Source organism: Bos indicus, chromosome 14 (assembly GCF_029378745.1).
Source record: "Bos indicus isolate NIAB-ARS_2022 breed Sahiwal x Tharparkar chromosome 14, NIAB-ARS_B.indTharparkar_mat_pri_1.0, whole genome shotgun sequence".
Lineage (NCBI taxonomy): Eukaryota > Metazoa > Chordata > Mammalia > Artiodactyla > Bovidae > Bos > Bos indicus.
Window position 1 is genome coordinate 44,150,208 of NC_091773.1, and position 22,915 is coordinate 44,173,122.

General features: G+C 41.9%; 1 protein-coding gene across 2 annotated transcripts in view; it reads right to left on the bottom strand.

Moving 5' to 3' along the window:
- Positions 1-8,619: 8,619 nt before the first annotated feature.
- Positions 8,620-22,915, bottom strand: part of ZNF704 (zinc finger protein 704) — a 259,768-nt gene continuing 245,472 nt past the window's right edge. The window contains exons 8-10 of one of the 2 annotated variants that reach the window (XR_011570627.1): positions 22,279-22,376; positions 21,033-21,296; positions 8,620-20,928 (exon numbers count right to left, since the gene is read on the bottom strand). Coding sequence is in view for 1 of the 2 variants with exons in the window: in XM_070802741.1 (XP_070658842.1) it covers positions 21,185-21,296; positions 22,279-22,376 (210 nt within the window). In the remaining variant the exon portion in view is untranslated. Of the gene's footprint in view, positions 21,297-22,278; positions 22,377-22,915 lie in introns of both variants that reach the window. The other variant, XM_070802741.1, reaches the window with a different exon arrangement.

Genomic DNA, 22,915 nt, shown 5'->3' on the forward strand with positions numbered 1-22,915 from the left:
TGCACATAAATTGAGATAATTATTATAGCAAATAAGGCAGAAATTTAAAGCCTAACAATCTACAGAATACCTACTAATACATAAGGGTAAGGTTTCAAATGGTAAATAGGCAAAGGACGTGAATTGACATGTTGTCAATAGAAATTACACATGGTTGACCTAGAAAAATGTTTAATACCATCAGTTAATATTCAAGAAATATAATTTATTTCTTTAAATTTTATTTTTTCAATTAAAAAAATTTTTTTTTGGCCATCCTGTGTGGCATGCGGAATCTTAGTTCCCCAACCTGGGATGGAACCTCTTCTCCTGTAGTGGAATCATGGAGTCTTAACAACTGGATCATCAGGGAAGTCCAAGAAATATAATTTAAAAGAAGAATGATGTGCCTTTTAATATATATCAACTTAGGAATGATTTTAAAAATGATAACACTCATCTCAGTTGAGCATACAGGAAAACATCCATTTTGCTGATGGGAGAGAAAATTGAGCCAGATCATTTGGAGAGTAATTTGGCAATCTGGATTAAGGGTTTTAAAGAGTTTAAAATTGGAAATAACCTATGTTTTCCAAATAGGGGACTATTTTAAGAAATCAGTATATATCTGCATACTGTACTATTACCCAGCCATTAAGATAGCTACAGGCATTTGAAAATATTTAATGACATGAGAAAAATGCATATGCTATAACATTAAGTGGTTAAGAGCAATGTACTGAATTATATAAACAGTGTGATCACAACTATGCAAATAAAAATGCACAGAAATAGTTTGAAAAAAAAAAAGGCAGCAATGTACCCATGCTTATTTTTGAGTGTTGTAGTTATCAGTGATTTTATTTTCTTTCTACTTTTCTGCACTTGTATTGTGTGGAAGAATTCTAAATTGGAAAAAATTAGAAAATAATCTTTGTTAGAAGTAAATATATACTCCTAGCTTTTATGTAACTTAACTAATGGCTCCTTGTTCTAATAGTTTCCAGATGATTTTGCTGACTAATGCATTTGTCTCAGGGTATTTAAGTGATGACACTATTGATGACTCATAAACTTTTATGGCCCTCAATCTATGTCAGGCAAAATTTAAAATAATTTTCACTTATTAACTCATTTAGAACTCACATTACTCATATGAGGTAGGTCATATTAATACCACATTTTATGGTGCAGGAAATTGAAGCACAGAGAGGTTAACTAATCTTCCGAAGGTCACATTGCTAGTAAATGGTGGAGCTGAAGTTTGAACTCAGGTAGTGTCACTTCAGTGGTCCTACCCTCTGAACTCCTCCCAGAGAATAAATAACCTTGTCTTTCAGAAAGCTAGCCAACAATAAAGGCGTATGAAAACAAGTTAGCATCAGATAACATTGTTGCTGCTGTTCAGTCACTTAACCGTTGGGTCTGACTCTTTGTGACCCCATGGAGTGCAGCACGCCAGACTTCCCTGTCCTTCACTGTATCCCAGAGTTTGCTCAGACTCATGTCCGTTGAGTTGATGATGCCCTCCAACCATCTCATCCTCTGCCGCCCCCTTCTCCTCCTGCCCTCAGTCTTTCCCAGCATCAGGTCGGCTCTTCTCATCAGGTGGCCAGAGGATTGGAGCTTCAGCTTCAGGATCAGTCTTTCCAATGAATATTCAGAGTTGATTTCTTTTAGGATTGACTGGTTGGATCTCCTTGCAGTCCAAGGGACTCTCAAGAATCTCCTCCAGTACCACATTTCAAAAGCATCAATTCTTTGGTGCTCAGCGTTCTTTAAGGTCCAACTCTCACATCCAAACAACATTAATAAATATAAAAGGACATTCTTGGGTCATGAATCTTATCCATGAAATAAGAGAGTTAAACTAGATGATCTTTAATATCCCTCAGATGTAAATTCTGTAATTATATTTATTAGCAATAAAAACAGACTTTCATTTACTATACTAGGCATGACAGCTATTTTCTCCCTCCCCATCACAGTCTTGCCAACCACACACTTTTTAAGTGGAGAGCCTCCCATGTGAACCCTGATGCCACTGAGCCCAGCTGATTGGAGCAAGGAAAGATATTTCGCCCAAGCCTGGCCAATGATTTCTGAGTTTAGGATTGGTGATACAAAATTCTAGCACACTTTTGACCACATGTGCAGTGAATTCAACGTTGGTCTCTTGTGGTCATTTTTCATCTTCTGCCCATTTTTCATCTTGTGCTAGAGAAGCAAAGATGGCAGCTATGTAGAGAGAGAAGAAAAGAAAACTACAGAGATGAGTCCTGATTCTGCCACCTCATGGAGGTGAGGGGACAGGACTGGGAAGGTGGGGAGTGTGGCTTTCTTGCTTCCTAATGGCTTTCTCAATCTTGGTTCTAGGACTCCATGATGTCTGGCAACTCTGTGTGACCTTGGATCCTTGAGAGACCCTGTGTCCTCTCAATAACCCCCCACTTGTGTTTGCTTGATCTACTTGAGTGGTTTATTACTCACTTTCAGCCATGTGAGAGACATGGGTGCAGCTGGTCCCCAGCATGTCTGGTGTGGGTAGCCAAACTGAATAGTGACCAAATTTTACACTGAGCCTTTTTGCAAAATCTGACTTGGGATGTTTTTCTGCAACAATCTGGGCTTTATCATGAAATCAGTTAAGGGACACACTAAGAACCGGAGTGACAGTGAAGATGGTGTGGGGTACTTCCACAGTGGCACAGTGGATAGGAATCCACCTGCCAGTGCAGGGGACATGGATTTGATCCCTGGTCCTGGGAGATCCCACATGCCACGGAGCAACCAAGCCTGTGGGCCACAACTACTGAGCCTGGGTACTATAACTACTGAAGCCTAGAGCCTGTGCTCTGCAAGAAGAGAAGCAAGTGAGAGGTCTGAGTACTGCAACAAAGAGTAACCCCCGTTCACTGCTGCTGCTGCTAAGTCACTTCAGTCGTGTCCGACTCTGTGCGACCCCATAGACAGCAGCCCACCAGGCTCCCCCGTCCCTGGGATTCTCCAGGCAAGAACACTGCAGTGGGTTGCCATTTCCTTCTTCAATGCATGAAAGTGAAAAGTGAAAGTGAAGTCAATCAGTCGTGTCTGACTCTTCGCGACCCCATGGACTGCAGCCTACCAGGCTCCTCCGTCCATGGGATTTTCCAGGCAAGAGTACTGGAGTGGGGTGCCTCGCCTTCTCCGCCCCCACTCACTACAACAGTTCTTTGGCACTCAGCCTTCTTTATAATTCTCACATCCGTACATGACTACTGGAAAAACCATAGCTTTGACTATATGGACCTTTGTTGGTAAAGGAATGCCTGCTTTTTAATATGCTGTCTAGGTTTGTCATTGCTTTTCTTCCAAAGAACAAGCGTCTTTTAATTTCATGTCTGCAGCCACCATCTGCAGTGATTTTGGAGCCCAAGAAAAGAAAATATTCTACTTTTTCCCCACCTATTTGGCATGAAATGATGGATCTGGATGCCATGATCTTACTTTTTTCAATGTAAAGTTTTAAGCCAGTTGTTTTACTCTCCTCTTTAACTCTTATCAAGAGATTCTTTAGTCTCTCTTCACTTTCTGCCGTTAGAGTGGTATCATCTGCATATCTGAGGTTGCTGATATTTCTCCCGGCAATCTTGATTCCAGCTTGTGAGTCTTCCAGTTTGGCTGTTCACATGATGTATTCTGCATATAAGTTAAATAAGCAGGGTGACAAATCAGCCTTGGCGTACTCCTTTCCCAACTGTGAACCTGTTGTTCCATGTCTGGTTCTAACTGTTGCTTCTTGACCTGCATACAGGTTTCTCAGGAGACTGGTAAGGTGGTCTGGTATTCCCATCTCTTTCAGAATTTTCCACTGCAGCGGAACTTAGCTTGTGCTCCACAACCACTGAGCCTGTGCTCTAAACCGGAACTACTGAAGCCTGTGTGCCTAAAGCCGTGCTCCACAACAGGAGTCAGCACAATGAGAAGCCCTCGCACTGCAACTAGCGGGTAGCCCCCACTCGCTGCAACTGGAGAAAGCATGTGCAAAGCGGCGAAGACCTAGCACAGTAAAAAAAAAAAAAAAAAAAAAAAAACCAGAAAAACCACCAAAGTTGGTGTTACTGCCCAGAGTGAAATCTGTACTTATGGAGGGTTGATATAGAGCCATACCTGGTTGCTTTATCACATACAGTCTCAATGGCTGAGTGTATGGTACAAATGCAGTTGCTACTAAAACATTCACATTGAAAAAAAAAAAGAATTTTCCTCAGTTTGTCATTATCCACACAGTCAAGGGCTATAGCATAGTAAATGAAGTAAAAGTAAAAATTTTTGGAATTCTTTTGCTTTTTCTGTGATCCAGCACATGTTGGCAATTTGATCTCTGGTTCTTCTGCCTTTTCTAAACCCAGATTGTACATCTGGAAGTTCTTGGTTCACATACTGTTGAAACCTAGCTTGAAGGAATTTGACCATAATCTTGCTAGCATGTGAAATGAGTGCAATTGTACAGTAATTTGAACATTCTTTGGCATTGCCCTTCTTTGGGATTGAAATGAAAACTGACCTTTTCCAGTCCTGTGGCCACTGCTGAGTTTTCCAAATTTGCTGGTATATTGAGTAAATTGCTTTAACAGCATCATCTTTTAGGATTTTAAATAGCTCAGCTGGAATTCCAACAATTGCATATAATTTAGAAAAAATGTAATCAAGTTAAACAGAACTGGCTGCTTCTCAAATTGTGATGAAGGGCGGAAAGGGGATGAGCAGCAGGGCTTCCTATCATCATAAGCATTTTACTGCCCTGATTTTTTTTTTTTTTACTGTGTACATATATTACCTGGATGTGAGCAATTACTATCATATCCAGATCCTCATCGTAAAATACTGTTTATTTTTTAGTGCCAACCTAGGTTCTCTCTCCTCTGTTATTGACTCAAATCCTATTGACCTTCTTCCATTTACTCTGCATGCTTTTAATAGTACAGACCTATGCTGCAATGGATTTCATTTCAAAGCATTCATTTTTTTCACTTTTTTTCACACCTTTACTGAATTCTTGCTATGTGCAAGGAATTTCTACATAAAACCAGTGGGTGTTACCGTATACTTTGTTCTATATTAAATAATTATTAGGTAATCAGCAGTCATTTGGAGTTGGTGATTTTGAGAAACTTTAAAGAAACTTTAAAAATGCTACTTAGACCAAATAAATGTCTATGTGTGTGTGGGCTAAGTTGCTTCAGTCATGTCAGACTCTGCACATCCCTATGGACTGCAGCCTGCCAGGCTCCTCTGCCCATGGGATTCTCCAGGCAAGAACACGGAAGTGGGTTTCTGTGTCCTCCTCCAGGGGATCTTCCCGACCCAGGGATCCAGGTGGGTTTTTTTACCACTAGCACCACCTGGGAAGCCAATAAATGGCTATGCTAGACTGCAAAATGTTCCCTTCCTTCTCCCCTCTTTGCTTTGTTTGGGCAACAGTAGATGGAAACAGAGAGCGTATCTACAGCCTGAAGAAATGCTCCATCTGAACAGTTTTTCATTCATTCACTTAAACATTTATTGAGCACCTAGTACATGCCAGAGTATTAAGTGTAAGGTCTTGGAGGGTATTTTTTTCAGGGAAGGTTGCTTTCTTTTTTTTTTTTTTTTAATACTAAAATAATTCATCACTGGGACTTCCATGGTGGTCCAACGGTTAAGACCCCAAGCTTCCACTGCAGGGGGCAAAGGTTCAGTCTCTGGTTGGGGAACTATGATCCTGCATGCTACGTGGAATGGCCAAAAAAAGAATCCATTACCTTGTTAGATGTTTGCTGCAGCCTCCCTTTAGGATAGTAGGCATTTGGTCAAAACTTGTTTTGCAAATATATGATTGACACATAACTTTGTAGGACAACATCTCCAGTCCAGTTTCTCAATATTTTCTCCTGTCCCCACCTGAGGGCCATGCAGCTTCCTGGAAACTCCCGAGGGAGCAGAGTTTCCTGAGACCTTGGCCAGAGGGCCTGGAAGAAGCAAGAATGTGCGGTTCGAACACCATTCATAGAGGTTGTTGCATCTATCCTTCTTCTTGGCAAGAATGTGGGCATTAAAAGGGAACTGTTTAGCTATCATCTTTGAGAGCCTTGAGGACTGAGGATGACAATGCTTTGTGGGGAAGTATGTGACATCTGATGTGGCTGCAGGCTTGGCAGACATGCTGTGGGAAGCATGGGGAGAAAGAACTCTAACTGATGGATGTGAATACAGGATCAAGCTTTCCCTGCAGTGTTGTTGTTGTTATTGTTGTTGTTGTTTTTATGAAATATAGTTAATTTGCTATGTTGTATTAGTTTCAAGTTCTTGGTGATGCCACAGACGTAGCTCACCAGTCTCCTCTGCCTATGAGGATTCTCCAGGCAAGAATACTGAAGTGGGCTGCCGTGCCCTCCTCCAGGGATCTTTCCAACCCAGGGATCAATCCCAGGTCTTCTGCATTGCAGGCAGATTCTTTACCATCTGAGCCACCAGGGAAGCTCAAGAATACCAGAGTGGGTAGCCTATCCCTTCTCCAGGGGATCTTCTGGACCCAGGAATTGAAATGGGGTCTCCTGCATTGCAGGTAGATTCTTTTTTTTTTTTTTGCAGGCAGATTCTTTACCAGCTGAGTTACCAGGGAAGCCCAGTCTCAAGTGCACAGCAAAGTGATTCATTTGTGTGTGTGTGTGAATTTTCTTTCTCAGATTCTTTTCCATTATAGGTCATTACAAGATACTGAATATAGTTCCCTGTGCTATACAGTAGCTCCTTATTTTTCTATTTTATTTATTTATTTTAAAAAGATTTACCTATTTTTGGCTGTGTCAGGTCTTCATTGTGGCATGCAGGGTCTTTGCTCATATGGGATCCTTGCAGATAAGACTCTAGTTGTGGCTCTCGGGCTTAATTGCCCACGTCATGTAGGATCTTTGTTCCCCAGGCAGGGATCAAAGCCAAGTCTCCTGCATCACTAGGCGGATTCTTAACCACTGGACCATCAGGGAAGTCCCCTGTTTTTCTATTTTATGTATCGTAGTGTATATCTGTTTCCCTGCTGTAATATTAGATTATGGGGAGAAACTGGCAAAAGAAGTGATGGGAATGGGCAGTGTAAAGAGGAGGACAGAGTGGGGAGAGAAGGCAGCATAAGGTGAAGAGCAGCCCATACCTGGTTCAAAGGAGGAGGAAACCACGAAGCAGAGAGAAAGGAGCACTATCTTTGATTGCTCACAGCAGATCTGTAGACTGAAAGCCCCTAAAACTGCAGAACAGCCACTGGGTAGTGTCAGAGGTAGGGGACATCCACGTCTATGTAAGCTCTGTGACCTCAGGACAGTTAGGTAACCTTTATGAAGGTCTTTCATTCTGGATAAAATGGGGTGGTGGTTCCCACACACAGCTGTTGTGACAGTCAGTCCACCTGGAAGCCTCCAGTGCTTGCTTGGCACAGAGTAGGAGCAAACTGAGTCTGGTCTCCCATCCTCCTGCTTCACAGGAAAGGTCAAAGGGCTCAGGGTCCCTGTGCCAAACACAAGGGAATCATATAGTTTCAATGACAAGGAGCTGGGCTGCGGGTAGGGCTGGTGGAAGAAAGCAATGGGTGTCCAACTGCACAAGCTTCTAGTTATCAAATAGGCTGAGCTTTAAAACTGTCTCTACTGCTCAGGCTATTAATGGATGAAATAATGATGGCCAGGAGTAACCAAGAAAACATTCAGATGTGGCACATAAGCTATTTACTAAGGCTGGACATTTTTATTTTAGAAAGAAACTTCTTAAATCGAAAAGAAGAAATTCTGCAGGCACTCACGAATTTCAAGGCACTTAATCCAGATATCTGAGGGTTCCAGTATTAGAGTATTGCGGCCTCCATTTGGGAAACAGTTCTCTGTGTGTGATGACCTGTTATTCCAGGTAATTCTGACAACAGCTCCGTGAGGTAGGAGCTTCTGGGAAGCAGGCAGCAGACCATGAGTCATAGCCCTCCCCACCCCATCTATGGAGGCCTGGTCTAGGAGGAGATCAAGATATTGCCTAAGCCAGGCTAAGTGGTTTTCTCTCTTCTATTATCATTCCTAATGTAAGAACAAGACTTACAAAGGTTAAATCTCATGTCCAGTTATCTATCTCACAAGAGGCAAAACTCGGATTTCTGTCCTAATCTGTTGAACTCCAAAGCCTGCTGCCTTGCTGCACAAATACATATGCTTGGTCTTTGGAGGTGAATGTCAAGTTCCAGTGGACCTGGCCTTGGCTTCAAGGAGGGTCTCCAGAGTGGCTTGGCACTAGACTGGACATTGACTTTCCCCTGTCTGTCAGCTTGTGTTCACATGACCTGGGCAACAGGATCAGCAGCACTGTATGAGAAGTTGAGGTCTCTGGGCAGTCATTGCCAAGGGAATGGGTTTGAGTTGAAATTATCCGGGCTGAACTCTAGACATGAGATGTACCTACAACATGTTTCTAAAAATAGTCTCGATGGCGAGCGGTTTGCTATGGGAAAGAGATCCCTTTGTTTTTTAAAAAAAGTGTTTTTTTTTTTTTAAAACAACTGTAGATAAAACCTCAAATCCTCTAACCCTCAAGAGCCTTTGGGTACCAGTTAGTTATCCTTTACTCAAATCAACAGCTCTCAAATAGAAGCAGATACACAAAAACTTTTATTAAGTGGAAGTTAGACTTCATGGTAGTTAACCAGTTACAAGTGCATTTAAATGCATGTGTGTGGACACCGTAGAAGTCAGAATGGTCTTCCTGAAAGTCCAGTGTTCTGGCTCGGCACGTGCCAGTGCAACCCAAGGTAGAACCATACACACAGGAAATACAGGGCGACGATGACGTCAGACTAGATTGGCAACACCATATTCATTGTTACAGCTAAGCATTACAGACGTGAAAGTCCAAAGACCAGCAGACTATTACTAAAATGATTCTTCCTATAGACCCTTACTTCTACTTAAATGCTTCCATAGGACCCATGTAGCAAATTCTCAGCTCTGGGGGGACAGGACCATTTCTCTATTTTAAAATGGGCCACAGAAACTGTAAACAATCAGGGGTCCTTCTGATGCCCATGGCAGGTAGATGCCAGCTGTCCCCTTTGGAAAGTGCAGTTCCATTTAACTGGTGTCAACATTTGATACTGGAAATCTTGCATCTGAAAATCTGCCTTCTATTTCGATTAGCACCAGTTTATTTGAAATAGTTTTCCTGGTGTTAAATATTTAGGAAACATTTTTTTTTTTAAATCAACACACAAAGTCCCAAACAATGGAAAGCGAAAAACATTCAAAAAGTTGTTTTAGAGAACAGCATTTAGAAAAACAACATCATTTAAACATTCAACAAATCTATGTACAAGGTGCCCAAAGCTGGCAAGGAGCATGGCTGAGGAACAGTCATGTAAAAGGTTTATTAACCTGAACCTCCTCAGGCTGTATTTACAGTCAGATAGGTATTCAGAAATGTAGTATCAGAACATCTGGATTTGGCTAAAAATCATATAAAAAGACACATCCCGGCCCCCAATAACTTCTAAATAGGTAGCAAACATATCCAGTATAACCACAAGTACCAGGTTTAGAAGTATATTTTTCCATATTTTACATACAAACAGCTGAGAAACTTTCTCAATGGACACAGAAGAGATCCTAAGTGGCAGAGAAATGGAGTTCTTTATGTCAACATTGTCAGATGAAGGAAAGAATTTTATTTTTCATGCCGAGTAACATAGGAAAGTACTGATTAAGGAGCAAGAATAAATTATTAGGGGAAAAGGTTTCATGGGAATACAAAATCCCCAAGAGTGCTGAAGACATGTGTGTTTATTTCATATGGACTTTCCAAAAAAATATAGGTGATGATCTCTGTTTAATTTTGAAAAAAAAAAAAAAAGCCAATGATTTTTTCTTTGCAGGACAATATTTTTATATTATTTTCTATATTCTGTTTTTATATTCTTTAAAACTATATAATCCAAACCCTTTGGAGAAGAGTTTTTTCCCCCTTAGATTGCGAATTAAACACAATAGACACAACCTATGCTATATTTATCCAAGGCAATATTCATTAACTTCATGCAGTTTTGTTTGCTTGCTAATCCAGTGTTACTAGAACATTTACCTCTAAAAAAACTGGGCCCATTTTGTAACGCCCACATTTCCCATTTCTGCTGAAGAAGTAAAATATAAACCATTTCTCCTTTAATCACCTTTGGGGCTGAAATTTGTTTAGAGCCTGAAGTTTCAATGCACTGTCTTTAAAAGTATCAGCCAGAAGTGTATAGCTGGAAGTCCTATATCCCCTTAATGATATGCATTCAAGTCTGTTTTGAATAATTTGCAGTTGTGGTAAGTCTCTATGAAAAAAAAAAATTGGATTGGATACAAAATAACACTACCCTTTGAAAATGCATAGCTTGTCACTTTTACATTCATTCACTAATATTAAAGACTTTTATACACAAGTACTTACCTCTAAGTAGTGGTAAGATTATATTTTGAAAGATTTCTAAAAATTGGAGAGCACTGCCTCAGTGTTTTTGAACTAGTGCCTGATTCCAAGTTAACACTGTCATGTTAACACTTGCATCTCACAGGAAGGACTGAGTCTTCTTCTTCTTCTTTTTTTTTTTTTTTGTTAGCAGGCACTAAAAAGCAATGCTTTCTACTGACAGCATTTCCCCCAAATACCCCATTTTTAGCTATTTTATCATTTTATTTGAATAGGTTAGATTTGGTGTAGAAAACAACTTGAAAGATGGCTTAATTCTTAAAAGTAGAATGCTTTAAATCTTATCATGGATGAAGGGCAACAGAGGTTTTGTTATGACTGTGGTTCTCTCACTCCCCGGCTCCCTCATTTGAAAAAGATGACCACAGGCCACTCGGCAGTTGTATTTGATGATAGTCACGAACCCTTTGGGACCTAGCGATTTTTTCTTATCCTGAGTTCTTCCTCTAAGTATATAGATTTTGATACATGAAACACTTTGGAAACTACACTAATGTCTGGTTATTCCAGAGAGCTTATGTTTCAATGGCTGACTATCATCCAACCATTAATTATAAAAATAGGAATTTAAGGTCATGTTGTAGGAAAATATTGATTAATGGCATTTTTTTAAAAACATATATGATCTGCCTGCCTGGGTTATTTTACACCCAGGATATTTTCAGTTATTGAAGTCATGGAACAAGTATATTTGGGGGGTATTGAGTTCTTCCCTAAAAATCTAAATCTATTCTAAAGCTTTCTACCAGTGATCACAGAGGTTCCCCGAACAGCTGGGACACTTTGGAAGAAGAAGCTTTGCTATCATCACAGGGCTTGGTCAAATCACAGTCATTGCTTTCCAATTAGCAGAGTGTAAGGGAAAAGGCGTAAAAAGCAAAGCGAGGGTTTACAGTCTGCAGTGATGCATCTTTCTCTCCCCGTCTCTTTTTGGCTGCACTGCACAGCATGTGGGATCTGTTCCCCAGCTAAGGGATGGTACCCGTGTCCCCTGCATTGGAAGCACGGAGTCTTAACCGCTGGACCACCAGGGAGGTCCCCACCGTGCCTCATCTTTTTTAAATTTCCCTTGGGTGGGGTAGTTTGTGATTGCTACACCGTAGATCCCTGAGGGGTAATTCCACTGGCCCCCGAGCTCTGCCTCTTTCCTGTCTTGATCATCTGTGCCCAAAACATGGGAAGGAAGCTCCACTGGGGTGAGAGACACGTGCTTCACAACATGAGCAGACTGGAAGAGCTTACTCTTTGCATAAATAAAAACTTAAAACAAGTATACCCCGCAGGAGCCACTTGCTTTTCACATAATAAAGGTCGGTTCCATTTTCATGCTCTGTAACCCTAGGCAGAGGTCAGGGCTCAGACCAATGAGCCAAAGTGAAGCTCTCTTCCTCTGCTCTGATCACTCCATTGGCTTTGCTCCGGAGGGGGACTCGTGGGGGTAGAGGACTTGTGAGAGAGGCTTTGAGTAAAAGTGGAAGGACTAGGTATCTGCCTTGTTATTCTTTGTCAGTGAGTCTGACTGGATCTTTTGTGATGAATATGGCAGGCTGTCTGCTGATCAACCTGCTCTCTGAATGGTCATCCCAAACTGTTGAGACAAATGGAAACATTTCGCTGAAGGAAGAGAGGAGCCTCATCAACTCAGCCTAACATGCAAGTCCTGGTAATATTTATCCCCATGGACCTTAATTGAAGAGTGAGAAAGCAAGAGCACAGAAGCGAAAATGTTTAATCCAGGGCTTTGGGAGGCAAACATACATTAAAAACAGCATGGCCGCTGGCTCAGGCAGATTAAGGCAGAGGGGAGAGTAACATTTTGCTAGTGAATTCAAGATGGTTGCCAAAAGGGAAAAAGAGACTCCTGACTAGAATGCGGACTGTTCTTTCTCTCCCTTAAAATTCAGCTTCTTCTCCAGCTGCTGGTTTTTCCTCTTCAGTCAGAGATGTAAAGAGCATTCAGAAGGAAATAGATGAGAAACTTTTTTTTTTGTTTTTTTTAAGAAAATTTTGTTCTTTAATGACAGTGCTCTTGCCTTTTTCAGGAGTTGCTGCTCGCTCCCCGACCAATTTTCTGAATTAAAAATTTAGAGAACTGCCCCTAGTAACTATGTAAACATAACGGTTAATCAGACTTGAGAATTAATTTTTAACACTTTCATAATATAAATAGTGGGGAGCTTTCCTTTGAAAGCTGGCAGTTAATAGTTATGTGGATGGTGCTCAATAGGAAAAGAATATTTTGAAGAAAAAAGGTTTATGGCTTAAGTGTTGAAGTCATAATCTCCACCTTCTTTCAAAATCTACAGTTGTTTATCTTTTGAATGGTAGCTTTTCTCTTGTTCCCTAGAACTTGGGTCCTTTTAAGACCTGCCACTGTTTGGGCATTGGGGTTAACCATTGCAAAATGGGCTTCTTTTCCACCAGAATAGGAAAGCTCACAATTTACTCCTCCAGTACTATATTGCTTGAGAAACATAATAAAAGTATAATTTATCAAAAAGCAGGTTATGGGCCAAAATGGTTTAGGCCCATCTAGCTCCGTGACTAAACTTGTGAGTGGCTTTACTGAAAACCTGTGAAACCTGTGAGCTGATGAGAGAAGAGGACAATCCATTCATGGACTGGTCAACCTGTCAATCATACGATGACAGAAATATCAGGCATTGTCAATGTTATTTAAGTTGCATTCATATTTACCATGTGACATAACCATATTACCAGCTATTTCCGACTTTGAGATGACAGTATTTTTCAATTTGATCCTTACAAACTGAATTTGAGCTTATTTTCAAATTTGGGGGCATCAATACAAGTTTACATGGATAACAAACGCTGAATGTTAGCAGCAAAATAACTTTTTTCAAAGGAGTCAAAAGTTTAACTCGGAACATTGCACTAGCTAGTCATCTCCTATAATTAACCACTTAAATGGCTGGAATTTAGGGGATGGGGGCCTGGGAGGTAGGCTAAAGGGATAAATTTCAGAGTGAGTCTGTATTTGATACTGTGATGAGGGTTCTTTACTTTTATGCTGAAATACTTGGATTGTAAGTATGGGTAAAGAACATGGGTCCCTGGGGTCTTCTCAGGTCTAGAGTCATTCTGGAAGATTGAGGTCTAAGCCAGCTCTTTCACTTGCTCTTTCCCTCCTCCCTGGACATAGTAATGAGGCTGACTCAGGTTCAAGACCACTTGCACCAGGTTTGGCTTTGGAGGTGGTGGTAGTAATTTGAAATATTCTCATTTTATGCTAAGTACTAGGGAGGGTCAAAGGAAGTCATGTATCTGAAAGAGACACACTTTCTTATATATCTGAAAGGGTTAGTGATTATCCTAATACCATCAGGACTCTGGGGTAAGACACACTCTAAAATTACCTAGTTTATCCAAATGAAGGAAGCAACTTCTAATTTTTTCCATGACACATTTATTCCTATTTTGTCTTTGCCCTCAGGGAAAGATGTTAAGGTTTTCTACATGGAAAAACTCCATTTTGAGGTTAGTGGACACTCTAAAATACCTAAGTACCTACCAGTTATGAAGCAAGGATTTTGCCGTGTCAGAGGTGGAACAACAGAGCTTTTATCCTGGGATGAAAACTCACAAGGCAGGATGGAGTGGGAAGGGATGTGGAGGGGTTGGCAAAGGGCTTTGGCACGAGGAGGCAACGTGTGCTATCTGAAACTGCAGGGGCTCCTGGCTGCCTTCGCTGAAGGCACAAGGCTGCTCTTTGCCCCCCCCTCATCACAGTGGTCACGGCAGTGAAAACAGTAAGGAAGTGAGGATTACAGTCATTCAATGCTTTGGGGCCCGGCCTGGGCATGCCACGAGGCAGAGTGAGAGCTGAATAATACTTCGGTATATTTTGATCAGAGGCAAGGCTAGTTTAAGGATGTTGTATTTTTATACTCAAATCTTCCATGAGAGTGATTTCTGGGGAGAACTGACTTCTCTCCCTTTAATTTTAGTTGCCCAGATAGTGCCAATTTGTGAGTTGGGGGCGCTGCTTGAAGAACTTGACTTGATGGCTATGGAAGGTGAAATCTGCTTTTTCCCAACAGTTGAAACCAGTGCCCAAAGGCTGCGTCTGTCCATATACAGGTTCTCTTTGGTCTGCACACTGCTGGCCAAGAATTTGAGTTTTGATTAAGTGTCAGGTAACATCATATTTCCAAGTCAGAAGGTCTAGCGCCCCAGGCCTGATTTCTGCATGGTTCTGATTGTCTACAGCTGGGGTCCCCCTTCAATGGGGACGCATGTCCTCTGGTTCACTGTGATCTCTGTCATTCTCTAGTGTCCTTCCTTTGCCTGATTTGAATCATTCGTTTACACAATTTGCCTGTTCTTTCTAAGCATCTGCTATGTACCATTAGGAGGTTTCTATTTAAATACGAAGCAAGACTCATTTGATCAAAAACCATGCAGCAATGAACACTTCTTGGGAAACTGTAATGCCAACATTAGAGATTTTCCAAGAGAATGAAGAGAGGCATTGGACTGCCTCATCTCAGAGATGAAGCTGTACATGTCTTCCCCTAAGCCCGTGCATTTCTAGTCCTCATGTGTGCAGATTCTGAAGCCTGTTTGAAAGCAGAGTCTGAGTGACCCTTTGACCACCTCACAGGGGTTGCCTAATGGGTAAGACTGCTCTGTCCTAGCTTTTCTTTTGATGTTATCTGCATACTTGACTAATTAGTCTAGCTTTTGAATTACTAAAATCTTAGAAAGAAAAGATGTTTTCTTGCTTAACAGTGAGTGGGCTAGAAAAAACTAATGCATTATGAAATGGTTTTGGCAAAGCTCAGAATTATTTGTGTGGTTAATCAACTCTCCATGGTAGCCTTCCTTGTTCCCTGACTCTTGGGAATATAGTGACTTTCTGATCTCAAACTTGCCTGTCTGTGAACTTCTCATGTGAAAAATCAAGCACTTGTTCTGATAAGGAAATGAAAGTTGTTTAGTTAGTGGAGAGCACAAAATTATTTTAAACAACACCAATCAGCTAAGAATTGTATCTTTGGGCTTATACACTATGATTTTAGAAATTACCATCAAATGACACTTGCTAGTAAAATGCAGCTTTGTGGTTCTGGTAGGCTGAGCACTAAGCTTGTCCTTGTGACAGAAATCTATCACAGTACATGACAGAATTTACAAGTTTATTTCTCTCATTGCCTATAAGCATATCTATTAATATTTTAAAGATTTCAGATATACGATTCTTAAAATGTTTTCTTTTCCCCAAATACTTTGAAAAAACACTGGTAAAGATAATAGGAGTAGCTGTTGTAATAATCTTTCCATCTGATCTGCATTTCTACTCTTGCTGCAGAGGGTTGATTGAAAAGATATGCATCAAAATGCTTGCTTAAAAGAGGCATAGCCCTTTGTTTGGAGAGCAGGAATTGCTTATAATATTAACACTTTCTGTTTGGTAAAATATTGTATTTTAAAAAATAAGCTACAATGTATAAAACGAAGGTCATTTCCCACAAAATGTTCATGTTCTTTATGATTACAAAACGCTGCATCTTGTAAAATATTTCCAGTTCTGTTAACTTGAGAAGTTAAGTACTAATGCTTATTATAAAAATGTCACATCTTTCAGAAATTGTAGAAGCCTACGCAGTGTTTTTCTTGCCTTATTTGGAAAATTAAGTTATAATTATTATTGTATTTAAGATCACATTTTGACACAACACATTACCATTGTGATTCTCAGACTCACAAGAAAAGTTATAAAACATGAGATTGTCTTCAATTAAAAAAAAAGGAACTATTTACAAAACAGGACCAGAAGTAAAATTCCCCTTTTGATTTCTAGTCCTATGATAGATACACCTTTTAAAGCACATATGTCATTGGATCTGGGCTTTTACAGTTAGTCATGGTAAGCAAACCAGTCGGTCTTAAATACATTTTATACTTTCTTGCTCTACTGGTATGCATTACTTAGTGATACAATTGGTACCTAAAAGTGCTTATAAGCTCATTTCATTTACCGATTTCCGGTTTGACTAGTTACGATGTGAAAGAAGCAAACAGTTCCACTCTGGAGGAAGCCCCACAGGTATGGGGAACAGGGAGAGCAGTGTGTGCCGCTGGCTGGGTTATTTTCTAAGAGAAACGAAAATTCCAGTTGACCCGTGTGCCCAGCACTTTCTCCAAAATGATCCGCATCCTCATCCATATTCATGAATCCTGCTCTTGTTTCCACTCATTTGTATGCACAAATTCTCCCCTGCGTTCATATAGATCAGAGCTACAGTTGATGTGGTCAATAGAAATTCTACAGGGTCATGAGAAAAAGCAGCACCTTGTCCACAAAAGTCCATGGAAGTTTGCTCCTTAACCTGTCATTAAAGCAAAATGCACAACTTTCACATCCCTCCCCTACAGAATTCTTGCGTACAGCTAATAATCAGTTCTCCAACCAGCTGATTATAAAAAGGAACACCAAGGCGTCATATTCATAATTACATTCAGAAACAGCCTTATATGAGTCTGTGAAAACCCACCAGGGACTGCGCTGTGGTTCAGACATCAGCCTTAGAATGCAGGTCTAAGAAACAAAGAAACTGCTCTGTTTCATAGAGCATTCCTCCACACCTCAAAAAGTTAGTACTGTCTAGTTCATGGAAATTGGTCATGAAATGGTATGTTCATTAAAAAACAAACAAATTATTCTGACCAGAAAAGATGCTGGAGATAATAGAAAACCTTTCTAGTCTTAAAATTCTCCAGATCTACATTTCACATACCCTTTAGTTTTCCCTGAGGAAATGAAATTTTTTTTTTTTTTACAGTATTTTGCTACTATTCTCAAGGTATTCTCTCCCATATGTACAGTGTGTGCCAGTTTCCCCTCAATTTTCCCACATGAGTGCTGCGTTTTCCTTTTCCAATGAAGTCAGATGGAGGTGGACATGGGTTGAGCAGTCCTGGCTAATTCAGAACTGCTTTTGAGTGTGGCTTAGTGTGACGCCAGCAACACTGGACTTCCAGTGATCTTGAAATTTGACAGAGGGCATGTTAATTTCAGACACTTTTTACAACACACATGTAACTTTGTAAAAAAAAACTTTGTTGGAAAGTCCAAAACCTGTAACGTGCCTCTTTCTCTATTGAAAAGTTTTCATCTGCAACAAGGTTATGACTGGACAAAGACTCCTCTCACCAAGGGCACCCACCCTATTGGGGCACGGAGTTGCTGACAGGCACGCACATTCCTGCTCAGAAACCCACTGCCCTCTTCCTGACACTGGCTTTCGCCAAACAACGGAGGGGACTTTTTAGCAAGTGAGGAGGAGAGTAGTATGTGCCCACTGGGGATGCGCACGGGGCATGCTGCATCCCTGCCCTGCGTGCTTCCCATGAAGGAGCTGTCTCTCGGCGTTAAGCAGCGGCTCCTCGAATGGGAACACGGCAGCTCCCTCGGAGATGCCCAGGGACAGTCACCACCAGCTGATCATCGCTAGGATGGTGAACCCCAGTCAGGTGTCCACAGCCCCCCTGTATCCTCTCTCTGGCTTCCCACCCACTTGCTCCCGGATGTTTCCTCCAGGCGGTCACACTGCCTTCCACTCATTGGTTGCACATCCTCTGAGAAGAACTGAGACTTAAAATGACTGCTCTCTGTTGTGCAGCTATCTGGAGAAGCCTGTCCATCACCAGGAAGTGCCTTCTTTGGAGAGAGATGAGAAATCTGTTCTGCAGGAAGGGGCACTGGGGAGAGAAAAGTCAAAGGCTACCACATGCCTTCTTTAGAAAGACTTTGGGACCAGAACGCATTGCCTTTGCTGTTCCTGTTGCACGTTCTCAGAGTTGCCCGTGGTGGAGGGCACTCCCATTAAGCAGCCAAGTGCCCTGGGACTTCCTTCTCACCTGTCTCCCTCCTCCCCCTGACAAATGAAGACAGAAAAGAACATGGTACCAGAGAAGCCATAAAATAAATCCTGGGCTTAATTTGGCACATCATTTAGTTCCATAATACAACAAAATAGCTCTACATTTTTTTTTAAGTTTTAGCATTTACAATCAGTGCTGTATATATTACAATTTGTAGCTTTCTGGGTGGCTTGAAAGAAATCTTATCCCTTTTCTTCAAGGCCAGCCAGGTGAAGCTTGGTAGTTCCCCACTCATTACATGCCTTAGTGCAGAGAATAGGTGTCTGTGTGCAGGAAGTACTGAGGGTCTGTGCCCACCTTGGCGTTGGAGCAGCGCCCCGGGCTGGCCTGAAGAAAGGAGCCCCGCATGGGAGAGTGTGTGTGAAGAAGGTTTCAGAAAGGAGAAGAAATCCTAGGGAAGCTGCGTTCAGGTCTATGCTTTTGCTTACACCCGTGCATCAGCTAATATTCAGGTAAGGACTGAGCTTGCCTCAGCCAGGCCAGAGCCCAGAACTAGTCATGGGCTGTCCTTCTGGGGCAGAATCACAGAGCCTCACTCCAGGACTGTCCATAGACATCATCTCTCCCAAAGTTCTGGGAGTCGGGGGATGGATTTAACCCCTTGCCTTTTTAATCTCTTTTGATTAGTGATTTAATCCAAGGATCAAGGGCCATGGAATCTTGCTGAAGAGAAAATCCTGTCCTCCAGGGTTACACCCAACAGCACTGAAGTTCACAGTGAGCCTGCTCAAATGGCTGACCAATCTGGGACTCACCAGTGGGCACTGTGGCCGCTGGGCAGTCCAGTCACAGTGCAGGGCTTCCTGGTTCAGGCCAGAGCATCACCTTCTAGCCAAGATGCCAGTGGGTGAAGCAGCAGGATACCAGGGAGAAGAAAAGACAGGCTGGGATAGAGGGTGCAAATACGTTTCCTGGCTGACCTCGTCAGTGCTAAAACATACATTATAGCTGGTTCTGTACTGATTGGTAATCACAATGTGATATTAAACGAAGCTCTTTCTCTGATCTCTTAAGCATTTTTAAAGATAAATGAAGGAGGAAAACAGGATCTCTTTTAAGGAATAATGTTTCAAATGTCATATGAGAGTTTAAAAAATAAAATTGCCAAAATATATGAACGCACAGATTGTTACACTGTAGAATCTCCTTTTTCCCCTTGCGTATTAAAAAAACAAGGATATCTGTTATGACTAGATGATTTCTTTCTACTCTTTAAAAAAAAGTGTATGTACAACCTCTAAATATATTAAACTTTGCTCTGTGCAATTTCATTCAACATTCCTATGGCTGATCCTAGGCCCCCGTTCCAACACAGTGCATCCTATAAGGTGCTCTTGCGTCTTTGCATAGGTACAGGACGAGTAACTCGAGCAGGGCGATCAAGAGGAGGGTAGACAGAGAATGAGCTTATTTATAGGGCTTGACAACTACCCCTGTCCTGGCACCACCACTAGCAAGACGGACGGACAAACACACACCGGGCTAGAAAGTCTAATAAATGGAACACAGTGCAAGCCCTGGTCCTATTGAATTGAGAGATTCCTATACCAACACGCAATTTCCTTTTGGTGTTTCGTACATTCCCTTCTGAGCGAGTTCTTAATGAATAGCTCCAATATTCTGATAAGAAAAATAAAGGTTTGGACCTTCCCTTTCCCCATATAATCTTTATAGTGTTCATGAACCCATCTCCCAGACGCGCTAAAGCCTAAAACCTATAAAAGTGCACTCAGAATGGATTTGACCTCACATGACTTTCTGAACACACGGAAGCTGTGCTCTGTGTGGTCTGAAGCAACCTGCTGGGATGGTCTGAGTTCTCTACCTTTTCTGAAACCAGTCTGCTGTGGCGTCTTGAGGGAAGGAAGGCCTGATATGCCACTGACCCGGCAACAACCGTCAGATGAGCAGTGATGAACAGATCTGAGCTGGGGTTGGCATCGCATCACTGAAGGAAGCTTCGAGGCTTACCTAGATGGCGACACATCAGGTCTTGAGTGCACTGTAGCCAGGAGAGAGTGGGTGGGGCCAACTCTCAGGGTGGGGCTTCTGAGGAAGACTCCCAGATGTTTTCCAACAGTGATGCGGGATGTCCTGAACTCAGCTGGGGCTGAAATCTGCTGGTGATGTCCACTATCAATCTCTTTTCGGGCTTATGCCCTCCAGGGCCCTTCAAGCTAACAGCTCTACCGTGGTTCAGTTTGGGGCCATTCTTCAAAACAAAACAAAACAAACAAAAAAGACATAGAAAAGATACCCAGAGTGCTGCCACTTCCTGGCAACACATCATGATGTGAACTGCTCCCAGAAGTCCGATGGAGAACAGGGAAAAGACTTCACAATGAAAACAGGTATTGTTCTTTATACAAATGCTACGGAATAACTTGTAGCTTCTTAAGTGTCAAAAAAAAAAAAATCTCAGAAATGGTATTATCGAGAAAGTTTATCAAAATAGGCCTCCTTTCTAGGAAAAATGGGCTTGGTTGGTTTGATTGCTACAGAAGTCCACAGTTTTCAGACCTAGACCTACAGCAAAAAAAAAAAAAAAAAGTTGACTTTTCTTTTTAAGGAAAAGAATAGTTACAGCTGCTCTCAGCTGGGTTCTCAGCAAGAACAGGGAAGGTTGTGACCTTTTTTGTTTTTTTGCTGTGATTTCACCAAGGTTCCTAGAAGTGCTTTCCCTGGGCTTCAAGTGGGTTTGGTACGGAAGGAAAAGCACTTTCCAACACCCTCGGAGGAAAAGGAGGGCAGGAGTGTCTGGGGCGAGTTAGGGGCCCGCACATCAGTCAGTGAAGCGCTGGCAGGCCTTCTTCCAGCGGCAGGCTGTGCACCACATGTCCCGATTCTCCATGCCGTACACCTTCCGGCACTTCTTGCCCTCTCCCCGGGGCTTCCTGTAAGACAGGCCAGGAAACAGCAGTCAGTGCGAATGATTCTATGGGCATTCTTTGCAGACCTCAAAGTCCCTGGAAAGCTCTAGAAAAAGTTAGGACACACAGCAGGGGGTCTCTCTAGGTACAGAGGTTAACCTGTGTGGGATGTTTTCACCACACTTCATCACTCACCTGCGCTCAGTCTTGTCCAACTCTTTTCGACCCCTTGGGCTATAGCCGGTCAGGCTGTCCATGGAATTCTCCAGCAAGAATACTGGAGGGGGTTGCCATTTTCTACTCCAGGGAATCTTCCTGACCCAGGGATGGAACCTGCATTGGCAGGCCTATTCTTTACCACTGAGCCAGGTGGGAAGTCCTTCACTGAATTGTTAAAATTCGCTACTTTTAAGAGTACTTATAGCCTTCTTAGCTTCTACATGTCCATTTAGAGACATGTCCATTGGGACATCTTCATTACACTGAATTACATGAGCAAATACAAGAAATAACAGCAGTGAGCACTACTCTTTCAAGCTGTTTTTTTTTTTTTTTTAATATTCAGGTTGATTTACTTTATTATTTTTTTATTTTTTAACCATTTATTATTTATTATTATTTTAAATATGTACTTTCAAGTGGTCTCTTGCTTCTCAAATGTCTAGCGTTCTGGTCAAGGGAATCCTGGGGAGGTCCTCCTTGATCTGGGTTAAAAACTAAAATTCATATCATACCGAGGTTAATGCAACATGCATTTAAAGAGACCCAATAATCAGCATTACCTATTCTGCAAGAGAACTAACCATGAACTGTTACCCTGGAAAAATGAAAAATGTTTATTAATAGTTAATGGATGGGGGGAACCATGGGAACAAAAGAATGGGCGTTTCGTCCATCTCAGGGGAATTTTATGGAAGACTGTATCTCTGGTTTCTCTCTTCCTCGTGGTTCTGTTTTTTGGCTAATTCTGTAGAGAGGAGGCATGTGGGGTTTCAAGCACTCATACCTTAGGCTGACCGTCCCTCTTGGGGGGGAGGACAGGACGGTGTGAGTGTGCGGTCTCTGCTCTCCTGTGCCCACTGGGTGGCTGTGGGTTGGTGACACCTGTAAACACATGGTAAACAAAGTTGACGGGGCAGGGTCTCCTCACCATGCATTTCCTGAGCCTCTGCCACGTGGGCAGTGGTATCTGACCATTAGACACAGAGAGGCAGTGCTTCGTTCACAGAGACCACAGGTTAAAATGGATGGGGTGATGCTCCTGGTGGAATTTAAATGCATCCGCCAACAGAAAAGACCCGGCAACAATGAATACTTCAGAAATCTTCATGACTTCACATCTCTGCATTCCAAATTGCTCATTTTCACTTGAATAATATTTTAAACCTTAAAGGATATTCTTCTTCCAAGCCTCAATCATCTCTCTTTTAAAGAAGAAAAGAGGTTACGAAAGTTTTCTATAATTATACAGCTACTCAGTGGCAACACACAGTGCGGACCTTGACCTTCTGTTTATTCAATTAGGTTATTCACAGTCAATAAATACATGGCTTCTTGCATTAGACGGCCACATGGCAGATGCTGGGTCCGAACAGGAACAGAGGCAAGCAGCAAAGAGCCTGAGCAAAGCAAGAACGAATGTC